Below are 23,413 nucleotides of genomic sequence, written 5' to 3' on the forward strand. Positions count from 1 at the left end.
CATTATCTGGTTTCAGCTCTGGATTATTTTGCGATGTAGATTATGTTCACATAATCATGGGCGTAGTGTGATTTAACAATTTACAATGACAGCTCGACAGTTTTGAATAAATGTGAAAGGTATTCGTTTAAGGAGCACTTGGGGAAAAGCAATGCGTATGTACTTATTATTTTTTAGAAATTATATTTTAACAACATCATTAATATTGTTTTACCTAAAAATGTGTTTGCATATATTTGTTCACTATATTATTATTCTAGTATTTAATTTAATTTTGACTTAAACAATTGGATCTTGTTTCCTTTGATAAGTTCTGTAAATCTTTTTCTAAATATTTGAAATACAACTGTTACTGTAACTGGTTTTATATTTTAAAATATTTACGGAAATTATGTATCTAGGAAAAAATCTCTATACATGCATACAAATTTGACAAATTAATGATATATTATATATATTGACTTTGGCACTTACACATTTCTCCATATAATTTGATATATCTTTCCTTTGTAATCCTCAGAGAACTCGTTTTTCCAATCTTACATAATAAACCTTATCAGTTGAAAAAATATATCTTACAAGTTTCTCATCATTTTTAATTACTCAGAACGAGATACATTTACAGGCATATAATTTGAAATATCTTACCTTTGTAATCCTCAGACAACTCGTTCTTCCCATCTTACATAATAAACCTTAAAAAATATATCTCACAAGTTTCTCATCATTTTTAATTACTCAGAACGAGATACATTTATTGGCTCAACTCGATTTTACAATTTTACAGATAAAGATAAAGAGTTTCTTGTTCCAGATTGAAGAATTACATTTCTCCTGACATTCATTAGGCCTGCTTCCGGCATCGTCCCGCCATCCTCTCGGTTCCATTGGTACAGATGGGATCCGTATTGAAGAGATTGCGCTGATTCACTGACTCCGGAAGTGCCTCCTCGGTCTCGGATTTGGGATCCCGATCGGATCCTGATCTGGATCCAACTCCCTGGCTTAGTTCGGGTGACAGGTACTCTTGGGTGTTGAAAAGGTCACCTAGATTCTTGTCCACATTGTCACGCGTCGAAGTCTGTCCAGGAATGGGTTGGATTACAGAGGAGGCTCCTCCGCCTGATTGATCCTGTCCCGGTCGTGCCTGCAGAGTGTTGGGAGTTTGGAAATTAAACTGTGAGAAGTCGTCCTCGTCGTTATTGCCGGGACGAGGCTGTAGGGGATTACTGGAGCTTCCCGACTGACGTCCAGGCTGCTGGAAGCCACTGCCTCCTCCTCCTACTGGGCTTTGACCCGGTCCTTGTCCCGGTCGTGGCTGTAGAGTGTTGGGAGTTTGGAAATTAAACTGTGAGTAGTCATCTTCGTTGTTATTGCCCGGACGAGGCTGAAGCGGATTACTGGAGCTTCCAGGTTGACGTCCAGGCTGCTGGAAGCCACCGCCTACTCCGCCTATTGGACTTTGGCCCGATCCTGGTCGCGGCTGCAGAGTATTCTCACCGCTGCCAGGTTGCTGCTGAAAACCGCCGGGGGAATGACCAGGTCGCGAATAGGTGGGCAGTTCATTGCTATCTGGTTGTCTGGCATTGAAGTCACTCTCAGGTTGCTGGAAACCAGGTTGTCCCCGATTGGGTCCAGTTCCTGGTTGCTGGAAGCCAGGTTGTCCTCGATTGGGGCCAGTTCCAGGTTGCTGGAAACCAGGTTGTCGCCTTCCATTGAAGTTTCCTCCTCCCGACTGGCCTCTGTTGAAGTCTCCTCCTGGCTGTTGGAAGCCTGGTTGCCCTCTCATGAAGTCTCCACCCTGGCCAGGTTGCGGTCTAAAGCTAGGACTAGGCTGTTGACCTCCAACGAAATTGCCAGGCTGTCTATTTCCGAAGCGACCGCCGCCAGGCTGTTGTCCAGAGAAGGGACCACCAGGATATTGATTAACCGGATAAGTAGGTGGTGGACCAAAGTTTGGCGACTGTGGTTGGGAAGGATATCCACCAGAGAAATCTGGACCAAAACCATGCCCATGTCCAGGTCCAAAGCCGTGTTCGTGTCCGTGTCCATGACCATGACCATGCCCATGATGGGAACGATGATGATGTCTGTAAAATAAATAAATAATTAAAGAATTTAAAGTGCAAGTATGTATAATAATAATATAATAAGGCTTTTATAAACTCTTGCAAGGTATCTCTCTCTCCGGATCTCTCTGTATCTGTATCTGTATATTTTTCGGTATGTCTATCTCTCTCTCGGATATCTCTTTCTTTCTCCCTCTCTTGTTGAGTGTATCTCTGCGTATCTCTAGGGATCCCTTTCTCTCTATATCTTTGTGCGTGTTTTTGAAGATATTTCTTGCTCTCCTCGGCTCTCGCTCTCACTTTCTCTGTTCTCTTTACTCGCAGACTATAAATACAGGCACTGCAGTCGCTCTGGCCTCAGTCTGTTTGCGGCCCCCGTCCTGTTTACATCTATAGTGCTGGTGAGAGTGATCGCCCTTCAACCCCGAAAATATCGCCTGTCGTTTGGATAACCAGGAAGAAGCTCACTTTGATGATATCAAGAAATTCCTATATGAAATCACCAAGAATATGACTCTACACTGAAAGGAATTCAGCAATGATGTGTCCCTCTATTTCGGTAAGTCTTAACAATGATTAGTTGGTTACATTTCTTGCTAATAAGTAAAGTTAATCAGTGTCTAGCTAGCTAGTACCTATTCTTTTTTGCTTTTCTTTCAAAATTAGTTTAATGTATAAAGTAGAAACTCACGTTTCGGGTCCTCCAAATCCGCCATGTCCACCGTTCTCCACATAGTAAGGATTTTGAGGACGTGCGTCTGTCCAGTGACCGCCGATTAGGAAGATCAGTGCCAGAGCCAAGCCCAGAGATAAGAGCTGGGAAGCCATTTCTGAAACAGAACAGAAATCAACCACCAGCGTTGAATATTCAAAAGAGACTGAGTAGTGTCCCATCTTCTTAGAGAGATGATTGCCTCAGAGCAAGTGTTGTTTATGAGCCGCCGATAAGCCAGGTTCATGACATCAGATAAGGCAACGATTACTATGTAGACTCCATCAAATGGAAGGGAAAAACAATTGCATCTACATCCGTAGACTGAGTCACGAGTTTTAGTATCCAAACTATAATTACTCTTTCTGTACTTTTGTGTAAAGTTTCCCCCCATCGAAAGTTTCTCCCACTAATGTTAAGTAAGTTTATAGGGGGGATTTTTGTTTGTTTGCCATGTTTTTTAACTAATCACCATCACAGTGTGTCCCATCAATCAGCATTAGCATGTCTATTCAAAATAAAATATCACTTTATTGACTAACATGGATCTCTTGCGAGACTTAAGACTAAGCCGACTTTCGGCACCGATTCGCCCGCAGTTCGAAGCCCTCTTTGCATTTTGGGGATGTGTCGAGCAATATTCGATTGTCAACCACCGGCTTCTCGGTGTTCAGCTCCTCCGATCCACTAGAGACGAGCTCAGTTGTGTCCGTGGTTGATAATGGAGTTGTTTTTGTGGTCACAGGAATCTCCGTTGTCGTTGAATTGACACTCGGCAGGGAGAACTTGGAGGTGAATACGTCCTCATCATTATCCTTGGGAAACACTATGCGATCGTCGATACAGGGCCGGGTTCTGGCCTCAATTGAGATGATAAGCAAACACAAAGAGCCTAGGCATAGCACCAACGGGTTAAGAGCGATCAACATTATTGGAGAGATGCACGTTTATTTGCTTCGACGAAGCTCTACAGACTGAGACACTGGGAGATCATCTTTACATTTAAAGTGGCACTTCCATTCCCATGCCTGAAAGCCAGACAGATAAAAGATCACAATCGGAGAGCGGAGTTGATGGGAAAAAGCCAAACACACCAGACACGCTCTCCCACAAAATAAAAACGTAAACAAAGCAGAAGAGCAGCCTCAAAAGCTTTTAGATATTTTCGTTTTACACTGCTTAAAAAATCATTTATAAATGGATGCAAGAAATTTCATTTAAATATTAATAAGGCAAAAATACTTAAAAGCTATTTACAAATTATTATAGTTCCGGCATAATAGTTCCTCGCTGCTCATAGCTCCTTGGACATTCCTCCACAGTTTTAATTAATGTATAAAAAATTTTTTCAGGATCCAATGATCTAACTCTGGTATCCGAGAATATGTATCCTTGGTCAGCGTGAACGGAGGACATTAATCTTGATTTAATTGTATTGGAAAATAAGAACAGACACTGCATTAATATTAATATATTAATGGATTGACATCATCTAGAAAAATCGTGTCTGTTGGCTATAACGAAGCTTTTCAGTCTGAGATCTATCAGATTTATACTTCCCATCTCATATTCCGATTCCAGTGAAAAACAAATATATGTATATAAATATATATAATGCAATCGGTAAGAGTAATTTATGAGAAATCCAGTTACAAATATATTACGCATTTATTATTATATAGAATAACAAATTCTAATAATTGATAATAATGTATTTTAAAAAATGTATATAACGATGTTCCATTGCTAAGCATCAGTACATAATACACATATTATATTATGTATAGATGCTTAAACATCTTTATACTCTTAAAACTAAGCTGGTTTCCGGCAACGATTTCCTTGCACTTCGAATCCTGGTTTGCATTTCATGAAAGGAATGAACAGTGAAAACAAGGGTCCTCCATATGGTGCCTCGGTTACGGTATAGATCGGTTCAGATGTGGTCGTTGTGTTGTCTTCATCTCCTTCAAGAGGTTGTCCTCGCAAGGACACTGATCTTGCCTGAATGGTGATGAAAAATCCTGCTAAAAGCACCAGCAGCAAAGTGTTACTACGAATCCACATCGCGTTTGCTTGATCTGACGAAACTTTAAAGACTGATCTTGGAAGCCATTTACATTCTCAGTATCTGAGCCTGTCTCAATCCCAATTTCCACTTAAGCAAATAGATTTTAAAACTGCCAAGGTGGGGGAAAAGCCAAACAAACCTGCTCTCTCGCGAAATAAAAACGTAAACAAAGCAAGCTTTCCCACATTTACACTGTAATTAAATTTAAACTTGGTAGTTATAAACTTTATATGAATGAAATTGGTGTTACACAATTAAATTAAATTGCAAAGCAAAGACATACTTTCAGAATTTAAATTTATTTATTTTTTGGCAGCAAATAATTAACTAGGCCAAGTGTTCTTTCAATAAAATTTCTTTTAAATTATCTTGGACTTAAATGTTTTTTTTTTTTAATTTGAGTTCCTAATGGGTTAAGTTGAATCCAAGCCAGGAAGCTTTTAAGACTGAGCGTCAAAACAACTCTTGAGCTCTCCCAAACAATATTTTTGCAGCAAAAAGCTTATTGAGATATATATATATATATATATTTGTATATTGCTACACTGGTTTACACTGACAAAAATAAAAAAGCTAATCAACCCATTATTATTAAATACAAAGAACGAATTAATTTTCTATTGTTTTTTAAATCCTTTTGTTTAAGTTTATTACATATTTGTATTATTTGAAGCAGAATATTAAATTTTTGCAACTAATGAATATATTTCTAAGACCTAAAACGTACACAGATAATTTAAATCTCTAATTACTAATCATAATCAGGAGTTGAAATTCGTTCTTGACTTTAAGTGCCTTAAAGACATTTCTAATAATGATGAAATTAAATTTAAATACACAAACTTTCTTATAATGTTTAAGCCGAATTTCAGTAGAACTTTCTAAGCAATATCATAATTTATAACATTAATTTATTTATTTAGTAAATTATCTTTATTAAAAGTCTCTGCTAGGCTGCTAGGCAATCTTGCGACAATGGACGCTACTCAAGGTGAAGCCTTCGGGACAAATTCGTGTTGTTTCCAGTGTGATCCTCGGTTCCAGCACCACCTTGATCTTGACGGTTGTGGGTACCTCTGTTTCATCCCAAGGACGCTGGCTATTTAACTCCGGATCACTGGCAAAGGTTATTACCTTTGATTCACTGGCAGGATAGGTTTGGTTTCTCGTGGTAGCAAGATTACCCTCCTGTTTCGCTGGGTTCCTGATCTCCTCCTTCCCTTTTCCGGTTGTGTTTAATGGTGGATTTTCATTTCCTGTACTGCCACTGGTACTGATAATTCTCGGCATGCCCTTTTCGGCTTCCTTGGGCATCATCAGAAGACTGACATTCGTTAGGCGTGTCACCTCCGCCATTTGTCGATCGAATTCCTGGAGACGAGACTCGAGTTCCGGCTGGGATTCCGAGGGAAAGACAAGGCGATCGTTGGGCAATCGAGCCCCGGCATTTGGTTCCAATGACAGACACAGCCAGACACCGACAACCAGAGACAGCAACTCCGTCCAGGGAAGTCGCCATATAATGGCCATAATCGTAAAAAGTAGCTTTTCGCAATTGAAGCCCAAGTAAACACGTTCACGCTGGCCAGTATCGCACTCGAGACTGAATGAATCTCCCCACCGTTCGGTTTCAGTTTCTGTTTCTGATTCAGTTTCGAGATTTCCTACACGGCTTCAGATTCAGATCGAGAGGCAAGAGCCAAGTGTCAAGAGAGTCAGTCGAGTCATTAGCTCGTTAGTTCTACATCAAGTGTGCGGGCTTGTTGTTTGCTCCCAGATAAGGCCTACTACAAACACGGCAGCTAACTGAAAAGCTTTTACATAATTAAAAAAAAATTTAATCAGCAAATCAACGAATCAGCGAATCGGTCGAATAACCGCAAGTGAGGGCAGTCGCAATGCGAATATTTATTTTCAAGGCTCAATTAATGCATCTGATACTTGGGTTTCTTAAGCAGATTCATACGTGGTGAATAATCTATGGAATTTGGCATTTACTTGTAATGGGTATAGGTTATTATGAATCAGGAAATGATTAATTCTTTTTGCTCTTTATAAAGTATCTGATATAAAATAAACAAGAAAGGTTTAAAGCTTACTACATGTATACTCGTATTCCTTTTCTATGACTTTTTTTTTTAAATATAAATCTAATAATATTAAAAGAATAAGAAAGGAACCTAACTTATGCACGCCGAAGTTTATTTACCTTTGCAGATTGCAATTTGATCACTTTATTTATTTATGTTAAAAAACATTAATTTTTCTCTATCGATCTAACGATCGTTTGTATGGCAGCTATGTATATATGATACAGTAGTCCGATTTCATTAAATTTTACACAACATTCTAGATGAATACATAAATAATATTTTAGATATATAGTATAAATATGTATATACATACATAGATAAATATAAAATATATTAAATATAAAATATATTAAATTTGATGAATATCTGTTGAAAACTGGAAAAGCTATAATATTTTTTCTTAAAATTTTCCAATCGTTCCTATGTCAGCTATATATATGTATATATATAGTGCACTGATTCGCTATGCTCCAATTTATATACTAGTAAAATTATATAAAAGAATAACTCCATAGTTTCGTTGAAATAGCTTAAATTTGTTCCAAAACAAATCTAGCACATCTGCACATATGATTCCCAACTAGTTCTAACATCCCCGGAACGAAGTGACTGCTGCCGTCCAAGTCTCAGATATGTGTTGTGTTACAAAAGTTGCAAGTCATTGTTTATTAGTGTTCAAAGTTAGTAACTGATCATACATACTTACTAGTCATAGATACTTAATAATCATAGTTACTTACTGGTCATAGATACTTACTGGTCAGAGTTACTTAATGTTCATTGATACTTACTGATCAGAGTTACTTACTGCCCATAGTTACTTATTGTTTATAGTTAAATTAAATATCAGCTCGCTGCTCATCTCTGCCTCTCCCCCTCTCACTCTACGTTAATCGCTCTATGTTAATCTCTAGAGGCAACTGCTTCTCTCCCACGCACTCACACTCACTTTCTCTGCTCTTCTCTGCTCTGCTCTTCTCTGCTCTGCTCGGGGACTATAAATAGAGGGGCTAAGGTCGCGCGCGCCTCAGTCTGTCCTAGGGGTACCTAGTGTTAACATCAATAGTGATAGTGCAAGTGATCAACCTTCGGCTTCAAAAATATGACGTAGCCAATGAAATCCCCGGAACGAAGTGACTGCTGCCGGCCAAGTCTCAGATACGTGTTGTTACAAAAGTTGCAAGTCATTGTTTATTAGTGTTCAAAGTTAGTAACTGATCATCCATAATTATTGGTTATAGATACTTACTGATCATAGTTACTTCCTGGTCATAGATACTTACTGGTCAGAGTTACTTAATGTTCATTGATACTTACTGATCAGAGTTACTTACTGCTCATAGTTACTTATTGTTTATAGTTAAATTAAATATCAGCTCGCTGCTCATCTCTGCCTCTCCCCCTCTCGCTCTACGTTAATCGCTCTATGTTAATCTCTAGAGGCAACTGCTTCTCTCCCACGCACTCACACTCACTTTCTCTGCTCTTCTCTGCTCTGCTCTTCTCTGCTCTGCTCGGGGACTATAAATAGAGGCGCTAAGGTCGCGCGCGCCTCAGTCTGTCCTAGGGGTACCTAGTGTTAACATCAATAGTGATAGTGCAAGTGATCAGCCTTTGGCTTCAAAAATATGACGTGGCCAATGAAACACATCTGGATGACTAGGAAGAAGCTTACTTTGGATGAAGTCACCCAATCTTGGTCACTACAGTGAAAGGAAGTAAGCAATGACGTGTCCTTTACTGCGGTAAGAAGCTATTGGTGGTATCAGATCTAGGTCTAGACTATATATTCCAATTTATTTCCTTACTTCCTTACTGCTTTGGTCCCCTTCACATACTCAGAAACTTTCTGATATTTTTAGATACTTTAGATACTTACTTACTATATAGTTACTTACTGGTCATAGATACTTACTGTTCAGAGTTACTTAATGTTCATTGATACTTACTGATCATAGTTACTTAGTGTTCAGAGATAATTATATGTTTTCTCAATCTTTTAAAGATTGCATTATCTTCAATGATGTCACCCTAATCTATGAATGCACTTTTTTTATTTTAAACCTTACTAATTACTATATCCCAATACTTTGCTATAAAATGAAACAATAAAATTCCCTCTAGAGTCAAAAGTAATGATTAGATGTCATTAAAAAAGTTCCCCCAAGTATACATATATCATCTCATCCCCTAAGTGACTTTCCTCCAAGTAACCTGAGACCGAGCCGTAAACTGCCTAATAAATGTCAGCAATTTGAGCGAATAATTTTGACAATTCTATTGTCAGCCAGCAGGCGGAAACCACATAAGGTATACCATTCAGGAAACAGAAGCCTCCCAAACGGTTAAGGACCCAGAAGCCCAGAACACAGGACCCAGGACCCACATCATCATCATCAAAGTGCTTGTCCTTGGGTGGTGGTGGGCATAATTTTCGCGAAGTGAAAAAGAAAAGGCAACCGAAAATTGAAACATAAAAATGTCATTTGTCCCTGGGTGTGTGTGTGTGTGTGTATGTGTGGTGGGTTAAATACCGGCATCCCTATATATATTTTTTTCGCTGTGTACCGCACAAAAGTACATTAAAATAATGCCTGTTTAGGTCACAGACAGCTGAGGCAGGGCCAAAGGCTCGTAGAGTCATTTATTTATGACAGCCACCTTATTCAGTTTCTTCCCTTGCCCTGAGTGAATGCAAAATTTATGCTAAACAGAGGGATGGAAAGGAAATCTCTAATTGCAGGGAAGGGGTCCTGGGTTCTGGGACAGGACAATAGTCCTTTTGCCCGGCTGTTAATCAGTGCAAGTTTCGGAAAGTAATCAGCAAATATTTGCACACTTTTTGTTGCGATTTTCTCGAGCATTTTCTTCATTTCCATAAAAGCCAGAGCCAGCATTGTTTGCTTATTGTTTATTGTTTATTGTTTATGTATTTCCTTGCCAAGAAATGGCAAATTGAAATCTATCAAAGCAGAGATCTGATTTGGCTGGCACAACCTTCGACTGGCTTGAGGGCCCTCGTAGCTGTTTGGTTGCCTTATAAGCCATTAACTACTTTCACAATTGTCTTGGCCATCTCGGGAGTCGTAATGGTCAGCTGAAAATTGTGATTTTGATTCAGTTATAGTTAACCCATTATTGGAATAGCATGGCATCTTCTTTGTGCAGGAATATCTCCCTGTTTATCCTTGGCATCCTGATAATCAGCAGCAGTGATTTACTGAAGGGAACTCTGGCCACGGATAGCGAAATTGTGGAAGCTATGAGCAATGTAACTAGCCACAATGAGCCCTCAAAAATAAGTATGGAACCAGCGTGGAACTCCAACGAATCAATGCAAGTGCAGCCCTACAATATCCTGGAGGCAAACTGCCCCGAGGGCTATGTCCTGGCCAACAAACATTGTCATAAACGTGTCTAGTGTTTAAAGTTGTGAATAAATTGCAAGAATTGCCTAATCAATGTGGAGTTTCAAGTTTACAAAAGATACAATTAAATTGTAAAGCTAAATTTTTAAAGTATTTTCCCTCAAATATTATAGTTCTTAAAGGTGTTCTTTCCCAGACTCACTCTTTAATTGATTAGTTTCCCTAACTTTCCACTCATCTCAACCGCAGATAAATATTGCTTCTGGGGTTATTTTTAAGTGCCTTGAGTGAACCCCATTTTTTGCAGGAATCCTGCAGCATTCTCCATCTGCTCCTTTTGGTCAACTATCAACCAATATGTTGTGGTCGTTTCCATGTCCAACCTGTCCACCGCTTTAGTCCAACGTTACCCCAGGGACGAGGTGGTCCAGCTAACCGCATACATAATTTGCGACAGCAACCGCAAAATGCGGCTGGACAGGAGAAGGGAACAGGAGCAAGAGCGGGAGCAGGAGCAGAAACGGGAATGGGAGCATCAGGAGGAACAGCAGCAGCAGTGATCCCCATTCCTTGACTCATCTCCTGACTGATATGCAGCCCGGAGGCTGTCATTAGTTAGAGGTCCATTAACAAAAATGCAACCGAAGGCATCAACACAGTTTGAGCCCAGAGCCCCAGACGGTCGGTCGAATGTCATTTACAGGTAGCAGCTGCATTGACAGGACCCCTAAAACAGGACTCTGCATGGGTCCGGAAGCTTCGGTCGTATTAATTCTCCACCGAGAGCCCATGAAATATGACCGCACTTTGGGGGGCGAGTTGCTCCGTTGAATGAGTTAATTAAGCGTCTCACGGCCAGAAACATAATTTCAGCTCATTTATCAGCGCGGTCCGTGCGGCGGCGTATGTAAATTTTGGCTTTGAGATGGGAAAATGTCAACGCAAAAACATGATGCCAGCTTCTGTATAAACCGTACACAAAGGATAAATTTAGAGGACATTGATGCTATCAAGGGGAAAATGTTTCTGTAAGGTGTATATATTCAAAGTGTGGAAAAACAAGCAACAAATAATTGTTATATCAATTTTAAAACATTTTTTCCCAATATCATTTGTTTTCCTTAATGTTAATATAAAGTATAAACCATATTTGTTATTTTCTGTGTACTCTCTTTATTGGCAATAGGTAAGGGCAAGCTTATAGCTGCTGACCCAGGGGATTGTCCAGCCAAGGATAGACGACGGGGCACTTGTCGCAGACATTTAGGTAACGCTCCTCGCCGGTGGATAGCTTCTGGACATGGCACTGGACGGCGCGACAGTCTGCCTCCGGCAGGACGGGACAATCCTTAAAGGGAGCACCCAGAACGGGTTTCTTTACGTACTCCAGCATACGCGAAATGCCAGTAAAATACACATCCGGATAGGTATTCAAGTGATTAATAAATCTGTGAAAGTATAGAGATTTAAGTTGCATACTTTTGGACATTTAAAATATACATTCATGTCATAAAATCTTATATTTATACTTATTACCTTAATTACAAATTATAAATAATCATAAAACTCACTTCTTGAAGGCCCCAAAATAATTGCGTCCCCTTGAGAACCAAGCTGCATGCAGATACATGCCAAAGGGAGCTCGACTTCCCTGATAATGCCGATTAAAGTTCTCCAGCATCCAATCAAACAATGCGTCCACCTTGTCCTCCGGCGGATATACACAGGCATCGATCATGGAGCAACTATAGCCCTCGGTGTCAGTCCATGTGACCATGGGATTAACCCACAGTCCGGGAATGGAGGCCTCCGGACAAGGACCAATCTGGCAATCCTGCTTCGACTGATAGTCCAGAGTGTAAGGCCACATGGCCGGATCCTTGAACTGCTGCGTGGGCCAGGAGCTGTCATAGCTCAAACCCAGACGACGTGCTGCCTCGAAAGTGTTATTCCCGGAGATCTGAAGGAAGGGCAATCGCATGCCCTGAATGCTCTTGGGATTCACCTTAGCGAACGCCTCCAGCATCTTTAACTGAGCACCAAACTCTCGCTCCACAGTGGCCACATCCGCTGAACGCCAGTAATCGGTGCCATCGCCATGGGTCACCGAATGCAGGGCGATCTCATGACCTGCTCTATACAGGGCATTGACCCTCACATAATCCGTATATTCATGGGACAGGAAGAAGGTTCCAGCGGCCGTACAGCCATCCGGATTGATCAAACCTTCAAAAAGGAGCTCATACTGGGCATAGTTCACCGCATTTACGGCATCGTCAAAGGTGATGGTCACGAACTAAGGTGGGTTTTTATTTAAATAAAATAATAAATAATATTTAGATGCATAAAAAATGGTATCAAGGAACCATCTCACCTGAGGAATCTCGCTCTCCTTGCCCTGAAACTTGGACCGTGGCAGCAAAGCATCCGAGCAACGACAATCGGGCAGCTTACAGTTTGCAGATTTGCAGGGTTCCGCCAGGGACAGGACCTCCTGCTTCTGCTTATTCTTCACCTTCTTGGACTTGGTCTTGGCCGTCTCCCCGCCAAAAGTTAGGGCCAAAATTAGGCACAGAATTAGCAAAGTCGAGTACTTCATGCCGCCGGGCTAGCAGTCGCTCTTCTCGACCGACAATACTCCATTTGGGGCCTCTTATAACCTTCGAAGAACTTCGCTAAATATATATCTTATCATTCGATGGGATTTGCTTGTTCAACATAAGGTGTGTCGCACCACCATATTATTTTTTTGGGGTGGGTCTGCTGGAGTGACCTTGGTTCATCCGCAGAGCACTACAAACTTCACCCAAGCGGTATATAAAAATCAGACAGAACTTTCAATTATACGAGCAGACAAGAAAACCACCAGCGATCGAAGTGGCAAAAGTTTGCCTCATTAGCATAACCAAGGAGAACTTAACAGCTGAGATTTGCCGACTCCAAGTGGAAAACTTTTCACACTTGCCAACCGAGCTCAGAGATCGCAATCGATGGAGCCCCAAATTATGACAGTCACTCCACCGCCGCCAGCAAAATGCACTTCAAATCGTAAACAAGTGCTTCACAAAAACTTTCCACAAGGCAGGAAAGGCAGTTCTCCAAAAACAAAAGCAAGCTAGAACAACTCCAACCCCTGGCCAATCGGGGGAGCATCCCAAAATCCCGGCAAGCAAACAGCAAAAAGTCAATACAAGATTGAGGAAAAATCAGCAAGGACTAGGACTCCAGGGCAAAAGGCAGAGGCAGCCAGGAGGAAGCCAGGCGGCAGGCATGGAGACAGAAGGATTCCAACCCGCTCCCCTATTATTCGGGGTGCACGCCCCGAATGCCATTTGGTCACGTTCTGGGGCGTTGCCATCCTTGGTGGCTAGGAGCTGGTCCTGAAACGAAGAGCCAACCAACCGCCAGCTAGCCGAATGGAGCCTCGGCAAATTGGGCCGAAAAGTGGGTGGCACATCACAGGACACTCGGCTGTTGTTGTAGGGGCAATGCAACATGTTTGAGTGAGTTCGACTACGCAGGACCTTAGCCTTACATCATCTAAAGAGTCAGCCCTGGGAGGGACTCTAATGAAGATTGAAGCAGTGCCTGGCTGGCTCATTGAATGTTGATTGACAGCCAGGTGAACAACATAAGAGGAGGTCACTCTATCACTCTATATTTTTGATCATTGGGAAGGACAATGCACAGTGAGAAATATAATATATAGTAGGATTTCAGGAAGAGGGGCAGAGTTTAGGAGTTTCAATTAGGACAAAGAAATATAGCTACTTTATTTAAGAATCATTAAGAAATGAAACCAATAAATACAAGCTTCAAAAAAATTTCATCAAAGGTTAGAAAATATATGCATATCCTTACCTAATTTTTTGTTATTTATTAATTTAAGCAATAATAATAATTTGTCTCTATCTCAGTGAGTAATCAAAATTATATGATCTTATTTGATTAAATCACCATTTTCCCCCTTTATTTTCTTTCGATGCAACCAACACACTCCTTCCTTTCCAACATTCTGCTCATTAGGACTTACCACCACTATGTCGAGGCGTTGGAGTGTAAAATCAAAGGGAATCCTTGCCGTTCACGTGACTGAAACTGCTTTAAAATGCAAATTTTGCAGGAATAATAAAAAGAAAAAAAGGTTACTCATATGCGTGGAAGATTTCCCAAGTGCAGAGGAAATCTGCACGCACGTCTGAAGCGGAAAACTATTATGGGGCCCAGGGAATTTTCTTCTTGTTTACTGTGGTGTGAAGTCTCTGTGTAAAATCGGTGCGTGTGTGTATTTGCCAATTTTCGCGATAATCACACAGCTAATTTGCATAGCACTGAGACCAGCAAATCTAGGCTAATCAAATCAGCCAAACGAACAAACTCAATTTGCGGCGAGGGTATTTATGGGAGCATATTCATGCTACTATGTAAATATACTTGAATTATTTTGAATACACTTTGATTGCAGAGTGTTTTGAGTTAGTCATTCGTTTGGTTAAAGATTTTGAAAAGATATCATGGAAGTTTGTAGTTTTTAAATCAAGAAAGTAATAAATAAAGACATATTTCGAAAGAGAAAAACTTCCTTTATATCGACAACGATTTCATGCTCAACGATATATAGAATTACAGAATAATGTCTACATCCACTGATATATTATCGTTAAAACATAATTTTTATATCTACCTGGGTTTTAAATATCTACATATACATAAATGAAATAGTAAACTTTAAAGGTCATTAACATATTAATAAATTAAGAATCATATATCATTAATAACGATTTATGAATGGTACTTTATATATCCCTTCAATTTTATATATTCATAGCTTATATCTTGCTCTCCGGCAGAGCATCCACCTTTTCCAACAGTCCTTCCCTTATTCACATCCCATTCCTGTTCTTCCCTTGAGATCTCCTGCCTTATGATAGGCCTGAGGAAGTCCTTTTCATCCATCTGTTATTGCTTTGATGGGACTATGCAAATCTCGGCTTACCGACATGGCCTGGCATTACATTTCAAATTATTTTCGGCGGAGCAGAGATAACAATACGGGGGAAGCGAACAAAATTCCAAAAACAAAAAAAAAATAATAAAAAAACGAAAATAGTGGGCAAAAATCCAAATTACAAGCAAAGGATGACGCAGAGGGCGCGAGGAGCAGTACATGGGACAGTGGCCAGGAGGGATCTGCCAGAGAACTGGGATGCAGAGAGGACATCAAGGTTTTTCGCCGATTTGCAAGAGAATGAGGTGCGGACCATGCATTATCTGGGCCTGGCCTACTTGGTCCTATCCCGGCGACCCAGGCTCCAGCTGAAGGTGCCACTGGCCACCATGAACTACATTGAGGGTGGATCCGCAACCGGGATCCGAGTAGGCTTTGCCCTTCAATTGGTCTTCACCTGTCCGCCGAGATATCCGCTCCAGATGCCGGACGTGGAGATTGTCGAGAAGCGTAATGTCAGTGAGTCCCTGGAGGAGGCGCTACGCGTGGAGATTGCCCAGACTCTGGAGCAGCACTTGGGCCTCCAGATGATGGTGCCAGTGATAACGCGGCTGCAAATGATAATGAACAGTGAGATAGGAAGGTTTCCTCGTGTTCCTCCACGTCCCGAGAATGTATAAATAAAATATTGCCTACGTTTAAGTTGTGTTACTTTTGCTTTTTTGTACTGAAAATATCAGTCTTCAAAATTCAGAATTCTATATCCTCGTAGCTTGAATTTTGCTGTGTAAAAAAAATCACCTGATATGTTTTTACTCATCCTTTCTTTGAAGCCATTTCTCACAGAGTTAACTTACTATTTTTTCACTCCTTAAATTCCCAGCAGGAATACGTGACTTTTGGCCTTGACAGACGTCCACTTGGTGCTCCAGGATCTGAAGTGGGCGAGCGTTAACACGTGCAGGACGAGGCATTAATTGGCGACTCCTGCGCTCAACTTATCTGCGTCTATCCAGGACCCTTTTTGGCTTTGCATGCTCACATTTCCTTCCTGTGCCAAATGAAATTTGCAGCGGCAAAAAAAAAGGAAGAAACCAACAAGTACGTAACGAAAAAAAAAGGAAGCAAAGGAAAATGCAACACATGGAGCTAGTCAGACGCCTTGGGGCGCTTCCTGTTGATCCTTGAGAGCGCATAAGAACGTCCTGCCGTCATGCCGGATGTCTCTGGGTAATTTAGATAGCTGCAGTTCCCGCCGCTGTGCCGCTCAAAGTTGCATAATGTCACTTTCAAAGTGTCGCAGGGCAAGGAAACGAAACCAGGCAGGACATGCAGACATCTTAAAGCTGCGATAAGCTGGCAAACGATTTTTATGAAACTCCTAAGACTAGCAAAAGTCCTGCTCGTATGTTTGCTTACGACTTTTATTCTTATTTTGCCCCCCATATTATTATTTTTTGTGTGTTTTTGGCTTTTAGTCAGCATCCTTTCTTTTTTAATGTGACGACCGAACGCTGTGTATGCCCGAAGGATTTGTGCGTAATGAAAAACTGTCACATCGAAGGATGGGCCTAAAGCCAAGCCACACAGGTACGAGTCTTGCACTCGTATGTGTATGTGTGGAGAAATTGAAAAACGCTAGCCGGGATGGAGCCCAAGGAGCATTAAAATGGCAAATTTGCGACCAGGACTCCGGCCAGGACATTTATGGCCGACAGACGGCGACGACAGGGACATAAAAACGGCGGCGACGCCTGCGTGATAAGCGCATAAATCAGTCAATGTAGCTATACCTTTGCCAGCAAGGCCACAAGCTAAAACCCAAGGCTTAAGGTCCTAGCAGGACATTTTTAATACAAGTTTATATCCTGTAATTCCTGTGAAAGTAATTAAGGGTTCAAATCAAAGGATAAGTTCAATGGCTAAGCAAAGAAACCCATACAAATCTTTATCTGTTATGAAAGAATTCTTGTATTCTTTTTCTGAAGAATTATATGCGGCCCCAACTGAAACGCCAACGGAATGCCTTATGGCTGAGAGAACCAAGAAAAAATACAGCAAAGGACGAAGGACAACACTGAGAGCTCATTGCTTATGCTCGAACACGAAGCAAATTCAAATTACAAATTATGTTTTTGTCATTGACCCAAGAGCTTTACGAGAGTTTTGCCGCCTCCGCTCCATCTTGGCATCCTGGCATCCTGGCATCCTTGGCCCATCCCGGTAATCCAATGGTCAATGTCCGCGCAGTGTCAACTATTTAGTTTCCGGTTTTAACTTGCACCATAAACTGGGGCGTTATGTGTCCGCTTTTATGGCTTCTAGCGGCGTCCCGGCTTCATTGTTTCTTAATAATCCTGGCCAGCGTCTTCGGAGTGCACACGTTCTCGCATTAAGGATGTTTATGGTCCCAGACACTGTTTCTATAAGAGGGGGGATCCACTCGGTCCTGGGGGGTGTGTTTTGCTCCTTCCTAGCTGCATGCCACACACTTCCGCTGCGCTGCAGTCATAAATGCGCTTAATTGGCAATTTTTGTGTAAGCGTGTTGAAATTTTTATTCCCCGCCCGGACTCCAACGAAAGTTGCAGTCATAAATAGGAAATATGTTCCGTGTTTCCGTGAAGTGCCAGTCAGAAGCTCCCCGTCCCTCGCTTTTATGGGTCATGCATGAATTTGCTGGGATTTATATGCGGGCTACATGACCTGGATTCTTATGACCCCGCAACCGGAACCATTCCGTTGGCTAATCAAAAGATATTTCGGCAGTTGCCATAAATGAATTTGACTCGACCGCAAATGGACATTATCATTTTTATGCCTTGGAACACTTTATATCACATTTTATTCACAAAGATTTTTGTTTTGGAAGCAGAGGAAGAAGTAACCCTAGCCTAGGTTGGTCTTGGAAGGTGAGGGATTTAAGGGATCTGTGAGATTAGGGAATTATGGCAGGAGAACCTATTTATTAACTTATAAAAGATATAGGCACGGGAAATAAATCTGATCAAAGTTGGAGAACTTATACCTTAAGTAGAAAATTAGGATTGAAGGATCTCCAGAGAAGAGTGAATAATGAAGGAGACACAGAGTTGGGAACTTCGAAATTAATCGAAGAGGATCTTCCTCTGAGAACAATCTCTATTCATGCAAAAGGATTCTTATATTAAACGTTATACAGAGATATATTTTAATGTATAGAACGCTTTATTATAATTTACAAGAGCTTCCTTTCAGCTTTTCTTATGTTATTACTGTAAATCTTTACGTTTGACTACAATTAGTGTTCTGCAATTTATAACCATAATGTTCTTGGTTTTCTTACTATCAATGATTATTTTAATTGTAAAGAATTCCTTAGGCTTTATAGGTATTTCCAAAATTATTCTAAAAACCTATCCTGGTAGGAACAAACATTATAAGCTCTAAATCAAATTTGAAAAAATTCTTACTTTCAACAGGTTTTCTTGAGACTTCGATTATTGATTGTTGACTTTAGCTGCGAATAAATCAAACCACTCACTCCATTGGCTTCTGCACCCTTTTCTTTATTTTTTTTGCTATCCATGGAAAGGACTCTTGGTTCATTGAGGATTCGTAGGCTGGTGGTGCAAATTGAAGCTGTCCCGGGTGTTTGTGTGTCCGCCCAGAGCCGAGGTTAAGGCACGCACCAAGTTAAGTCCGTGTATACTCTCCATTCCCTTCCGTCGACTGGTGGATTCTATTAAAATTGCCTGTCATTGCCGTTGCCGGCATCGTTATTGTCCGCACCGTGGATCCATGGGATCCTTGGCTTCTGGAGGCACACCCGTACTCCTTTAAGGATGGCAGACATGCTTAGTCCCTTGGACGACGATGGCGACGTTGTCTTCTGGCAGGACCATTATTCTTCAACAACGTGCATTATATTATCCTTTGGCTGAAGGCATTTGTATGCTGGTCCCGGGCGCGAATTGCATTTGGGATCGGGTGGTTTCGGCTGGTTCCTGGACGGTTTCCGGGTTTCCGGGCTCCCGACTTCCCAACACCATGGCCTTTCAGCTGTCGTCAGTGCAATTTGTATTGCCGCCCGTCGTTGGCGTCTGTAACTTGTTTTTTATTGGTTTTCTCGTTTTAAATTTCAATTTGGAGTCCTGTAAGCAAGATGTATGTACAACAAGGCCTGCCAGGGGGAAGCCCGGAATTTGGTACTGCAGAGCATATGTTGACAGTGTCAGGTGCGCCAGCAACGATGGGCGATTTATTTGCGTCAACCTGGCCAGCTTGATGCTTTCAAGGAGCTGCGACTGTGCTAACTGAACTGTCACTCAGCCTTTTGGCTTTTACTTCTTTCAATTACACGTAGAGAAAAGTGGTAACAAAATAAGTGATTAAATACGGACAAATCTTGACCAGTCAGTGCTCAAAACTTGGTTTTCTTCAAGTGTAGTTTGCATAAGGTTGCTTTATTGATAACCAAACAATCATTGGGCATATACTAAATATTTTTCTGCATTTTTCCATCTCAAGGCTATTATGCCATTAGGGGTTATGGGGGACGGGAGGGCACAGAGCACATTTTACACCGCATTTAACCCAAAAAACATGCCACTTAACAGAGAGCATTTATCAATTTGGAAGTGTGGGTGTGAGTGGGAGAGTGTGTGTGTTTTTCCACCCATAACCCTACGTGATTTTCCGCCCCCGCATTATCAGGCATCAAGGAGAAGAGCAACCTCATCCTTGAACCCTCAACCCATGACGCTGCACTCTCTGGGCGATTATCGAGCGCTTCCGTTTCCGTTTTGCTCGTTGTGCGGCTTTGGGCCATGCCCCGAAAATTACATGCCTTTGTTTTTTATCTAATGCCATACGGCATTATGCCTAACCCGGGGTCTTAAGGGTCTCGGTCTCGGCCTCCGTCTGTGTCTCCCATTCCCATTCCCATCCCCATTTCTCCCCCCTCTGCCAGGCGGAACGTGTCCTGGAACTCTCGCAGGATTCAGATGCGCAATTCGATCTTTTATCAGTTGTCATCGTCGGCAAATTCACACATTCGCATGGGCATTTGTCGCTCTGCTTGATTTGTGCCACCGTAACAGGCACAGTGGGACAAGCTCAGCATATTGTAGGGGAAAAATTAAATTATATTATTAAATATTTAATTCAGTTCACAATAACTAAGCATGTTAAGGGAGTGAGAGTCTTGAAATCGACAAAGACTCTTGGGTTTTTATTTAAGGCTTTAAAGTTTAAAGCTTCCTTTCTTTAAGTTTACATATTAAATATATATATTTTATAAGCTTTCCTAGATTATCTGGTAGTTCCCCTTTGTTGTTTGTCAAACTTTAAAACAGATTATTAATTATGTCAAAAATGTGTGTAGGTCAAAGACATGGTTATCAGCTCAGCTCGCCTTTGGTCATTCTTATCAATATCAAATTCTCCACCACCGGGTTAATTTTGGCACTTATTCCAGCTTTTTTCCTCAGTTACTCGACAAAGATGAAGGGAATCACTCGTGTTATCTGTCTACTATTGCTACTTGGCATCGTAGGAGCCATCAAACCCAGTCCTCATGAGGCGGCCCTGGAGCAAATTCTTCACCAAATGGACGAATCAGTTAATCCCTGCGAAGATTTCCAAAAGTTTTCAAGCGGAAAGTTCTTGGACAACCACAAGGTAGATGGAATCTACAACTTTTATGGTTTAGTGAAACAGAAATTCAACGAAAGAATGCAAAAAGTGTTCGAACGACTCAAATATCGAGTTCTACGAGACTCAAACAGTGTGGAGGAGAAGGTGTGGCTATTCTATAATACCTGCCTCACAGCTCCCAGAATTACGCATTCGTGGAAGCATTACATTGGATTGGTGCCACCAGGTAGGGATCTCACCTGGCCACATCTAACGCCCCCAGGCAGTCAGTGGTCCGAGGAGAACTTCAAGTGGCTGGAGACTCTGGCTCGGCTAAGTCGCTTTGGTCTGAATTCGCTCCTCATCGAGATGAAAGTACAACCAAGCAGGAAGTATAGCAGCAAGTTCGAGGTGTTTATTGGAAAGCAAAAGATCGACACAATCGAAAAGGAAGGGCAAACCAAGGACCTGCTCATCAGTCTTGGAGTGTCTAGGAAGAGAGCGCGAATTTTGGCCCGCGACATAACAGCTCTCGAAAGTGAAATCAAAGAACTGGCAGAGCTTGAAGGATCCCCAACAGAGTTGAGCGTAGAAGAGTTCGAGAAAAGGACAAAGTTGGCCCTGGGAAAGTATCTAGGCACCGCCTTCGGCAGCGCTTTCGAACCCAGTTTCATGGTGCAGACCTCCGAATTACCCTACCTAGAGGGTTTGCAGAACCTCTTGGATACATTCGAGAGTGAAACCGTTGCCAGTTACCTGATGATCAGCTTCGTTCGGTACCTGAGAGGTCTGGTTGGCAGCGCTGCCGAAGGTGATCCTGGAAAGTGTGCCGCGGCAGTGGCTTTTCACATGGACACCGCCAGTGAGCTGCTCTACAAGGACTTCTACTTTAGGTTTGGAAAGTTCCAGCGGTATAATAACGATGTCCAGCAATTGTTCGATCTCATCTGCAAGTCCTTCCTGGGACAACTGCAAAGCAATCGATTGAACCTTACCGCCTTGGAAGTACAGTTTTTCACACAGAAGTTAAAATCCATGACCGTGATTGTGGGAAAGCTGCCAAATGTTGTGAACCAGCGAAGCTTTGTCGGAGACTTTTACTGGAACCTCAATTTGGAATCTTCTGAACCGGACTTTGCTGTGATGCACTTGAAGGTCCTGTGGCACCGTAATCGCAAGGTCTTAGAGCAACTGGATGGATCAGTGCCCACTGGCAGGGAATTCTTCCTACTCTCCAACAATGACTATATCAGTGCAGAGCCGGAACTTTTGGTGTTCAAGAACACAGTTGTCCTACCCATTAACATCCTGCAAGAGCCCTTCTTTACACCCGAAATGCACAATGTCTTCAAGGTGAGTCTGCTGGGCTTTATCCTGACCCGCCAGATCCTGCAGAACTTTGTGCCCCATAACCTGACAGTTGAAGGCAATGAACACAATCAGGCTTACCTTGATGCTATAGCCTGTCTTAATGATAGAAACTCCAAGTTGATGGAAGATCGTGTGCTTGATGTGATGGCCCTGAAAACTATCTACTGGATGTACTTTGAAGATGACTCCCACTTCAGTCAGAAGCAGCCGAGCTTCACCAGTTTTCCCCTGAGGCAGTTGTTCTTACTAAACTTTGCTCGGGTTTTTTCAGGAGAAGCTGAGCATGGAGACACCAATGAGCTGCGTCTTAGTCAGGCGGTGAGAAATCTGCAATCCTTTGGCAAGGACTTTAATTGTCCCACTTCGGAGGCTCTGAATTCGTGTGAGATGTGGTAGGATCTTTTCTACATATAATATTTAAAAACCGAGAACTAACTTAGGAAAGTCGAATTTAATGTACTCTTGCAGTTTGAATTATAGGATCGAATCGGAAATGGATCATTCGATCATGTTCGCATTCTTTAAATCAATATTTATTAATACTTTTATATGACAATTTGTTCAACAAATCAACACATAAAAAAACTCATAACTTAGCCAAAAAAGCATTAATTTTAGTCTAGAAAGCTTTGCTATGCTAGTTTTTAATAGATTTATAAATCTGCAAACTTAAATTTAAATTTAAAAAAAATTAAAATTTTTGAAAATTTTTGACAATTTTAACGATGTAACCCCTTATAAAATTTTGAAAAAATTTATAAATTTTTTCTTCTGCAAGAAATGGCTAGATCGATTCAGCTGTTGATGCTGATCAATAATATATATGATTTATAGGGTCGGAAATGACTCCTTCAAATAATAATACCCTCCAAAGCCATCAATTATTATAAAGTTTAACATTTAATAAAGTCCTAAATTTACAATGTAGAAGTGATAATATCAAGTATCCTTTTAAGGTCATCCTAGTTAAGTTTTTGTGTAGATTTTGTCCCACTGTTCGCCCCACCCAACTCCCACCCGGAGAAGCACATTGTTTCACGTGCCATTTCGCAGCTGGAAATTTGAACTTTTTCAAGCACCCGAAGCAAAAGAACTAAACGAATTCGCAAATCCAGAGACAGGATGAAGATGTGTGCTGGATGCGTGCCTAAGTGTTGTGTTGCATT

At 41.4% G+C, this 23,413-nt stretch overlaps 7 protein-coding genes across 7 annotated transcripts; 3 read left to right on the plus strand and 4 right to left on the minus strand.

The window, feature by feature from the left end:
- Positions 1-717: 717 nt before the first annotated feature.
- On the minus strand, positions 718-2,963 carry Gbp2 (Growth-blocking peptide 2). The gene is made up of 2 exons (XM_020961951.2): positions 2,761-2,963; positions 718-2,090 (listed from the first exon to the last, which is right to left on the minus strand). Exons 1-2 carry the CDS (start codon positions 2,961-2,963, stop codon positions 845-847), a joined length of 1,449 nt encoding a protein of 482 aa, XP_020817610.2. The 3' UTR covers positions 718-844.
- A 228-nt stretch (positions 2,964-3,191) lies between these two features.
- On the minus strand, positions 3,192-3,710 carry Gbp1 (Growth-blocking peptide 1). Its single transcript, XM_020961963.2, has one exon. The coding sequence runs from the start codon at positions 3,708-3,710 to the stop codon at positions 3,348-3,350; it is 363 nt and encodes a 120-aa protein (XP_020817622.2). The 3' UTR covers positions 3,192-3,347.
- Positions 3,711-4,375: 665 nt separating this feature from the next.
- LOC110178374 (uncharacterized) lies at positions 4,376-7,268 on the minus strand. Its single transcript, XM_086828268.1, has one exon. It carries the CDS (start codon positions 6,380-6,382, stop codon positions 5,810-5,812), a length of 573 nt encoding a protein of 190 aa, XP_086684394.1. The 5' UTR covers positions 6,383-7,268; the 3' UTR covers positions 4,376-5,809.
- Positions 7,269-8,384: 1,116 nt separating this feature from the next.
- Positions 8,385-22,643, plus strand: LOC110182013 (phosphate-regulating neutral endopeptidase PHEX-like). The gene is made up of 2 exons (XM_086829163.1): positions 8,385-8,690; positions 20,732-22,643. The coding sequence occupies exons 1-2, from the start codon at positions 8,671-8,673 to the stop codon at positions 22,641-22,643; spliced, it is 1,932 nt and encodes a 643-aa protein (XP_086685289.1). The 5' UTR covers positions 8,385-8,670.
- Positions 10,094-10,452, plus strand: LOC147644372 (uncharacterized). The gene has a single exon (XM_086828270.1). It carries the CDS (start codon positions 10,094-10,096, stop codon positions 10,364-10,366), a length of 273 nt encoding a protein of 90 aa, XP_086684396.1. The 3' UTR covers positions 10,367-10,452.
- Positions 11,463-14,714, minus strand: Cda9 (Chitin deacetylase-like 9). The gene is made up of 3 exons (XM_020947692.2): positions 12,688-14,714; positions 11,885-12,609; positions 11,463-11,761 (listed from the first exon to the last, which is right to left on the minus strand). Exons 1-3 carry the CDS (start codon positions 12,910-12,912, stop codon positions 11,512-11,514), a joined length of 1,200 nt encoding a protein of 399 aa, XP_020803351.2. The 5' UTR covers positions 12,913-14,714; the 3' UTR covers positions 11,463-11,511.
- On the plus strand, positions 15,278-15,963 carry LOC110179534 (uncharacterized). The gene has a single exon (XM_020947117.2). The coding sequence runs from the start codon at positions 15,453-15,455 to the stop codon at positions 15,939-15,941; it is 489 nt and encodes a 162-aa protein (XP_020802776.2). The 5' UTR covers positions 15,278-15,452; the 3' UTR covers positions 15,942-15,963.
- Positions 22,644-23,413: the final 770 nt, after the last annotated feature.

Source organism: Drosophila serrata, unplaced genomic scaffold (genome assembly GCF_035046125.1).
Source record: "Drosophila serrata isolate PLE 108 unplaced genomic scaffold, ASM3504612v1 contig_184, whole genome shotgun sequence".
Taxonomy (NCBI): domain Eukaryota; kingdom Metazoa; phylum Arthropoda; class Insecta; order Diptera; family Drosophilidae; genus Drosophila; species Drosophila serrata.

Coding starts and splice junctions, on each gene's coding strand:
- Gbp2 (XM_020961951.2), bottom strand. CDS start 2,963: ATGGGACACTACTCAGTCTCTTTTGAATATTCAACGCTGGTGGTTGAT. Junction 2,091..2,760: donor GGATTTGGAGGACCCGAAAC/GTGAGTTTCTAC, acceptor TTTATTTTACAG/ACATCATCATCGTTCCCATC.
- Gbp1 (XM_020961963.2), bottom strand. CDS start 3,710: ATGTTGATCGCTCTTAACCCGTTGGTGCTATGCCTAGGCTCTTTGTGT.
- LOC110178374 (XM_086828268.1), bottom strand. CDS start 6,382: ATGGCCATTATATGGCGACTTCCCTGGACGGAGTTGCTGTCTCTGGTT.
- LOC110182013 (XM_086829163.1), top strand. CDS start 8,671: ATGACGTGTCCTTTACTGCG. Junction 8,691..20,731: donor ATGACGTGTCCTTTACTGCG/GTAAGAAGCTAT, acceptor TTTTTTCCTCAG/TTACTCGACAAAGATGAAGG.
- LOC147644372 (XM_086828270.1), top strand. CDS start 10,094: ATGGCATCTTCTTTGTGCAGGAATATCTCCCTGTTTATCCTTGGCATC.
- Cda9 (XM_020947692.2), bottom strand. CDS start 12,912: ATGAAGTACTCGACTTTGCTAATTCTGTGCCTAATTTTGGCCCTAACT. Junction 12,610..12,687: donor AGGAGAGCGAGATTCCTCAG/GTGAGATGGTTC, acceptor AACCCACCTTAG/TTCGTGACCATCACCTTTGA. Junction 11,762..11,884: donor TATTTTGGGGCCTTCAAGAA/GTGAGTTTTATG, acceptor ATACTTTCACAG/ATTTATTAATCACTTGAATA.
- LOC110179534 (XM_020947117.2), top strand. CDS start 15,453: ATGACGCAGAGGGCGCGAGGAGCAGTACATGGGACAGTGGCCAGGAGG.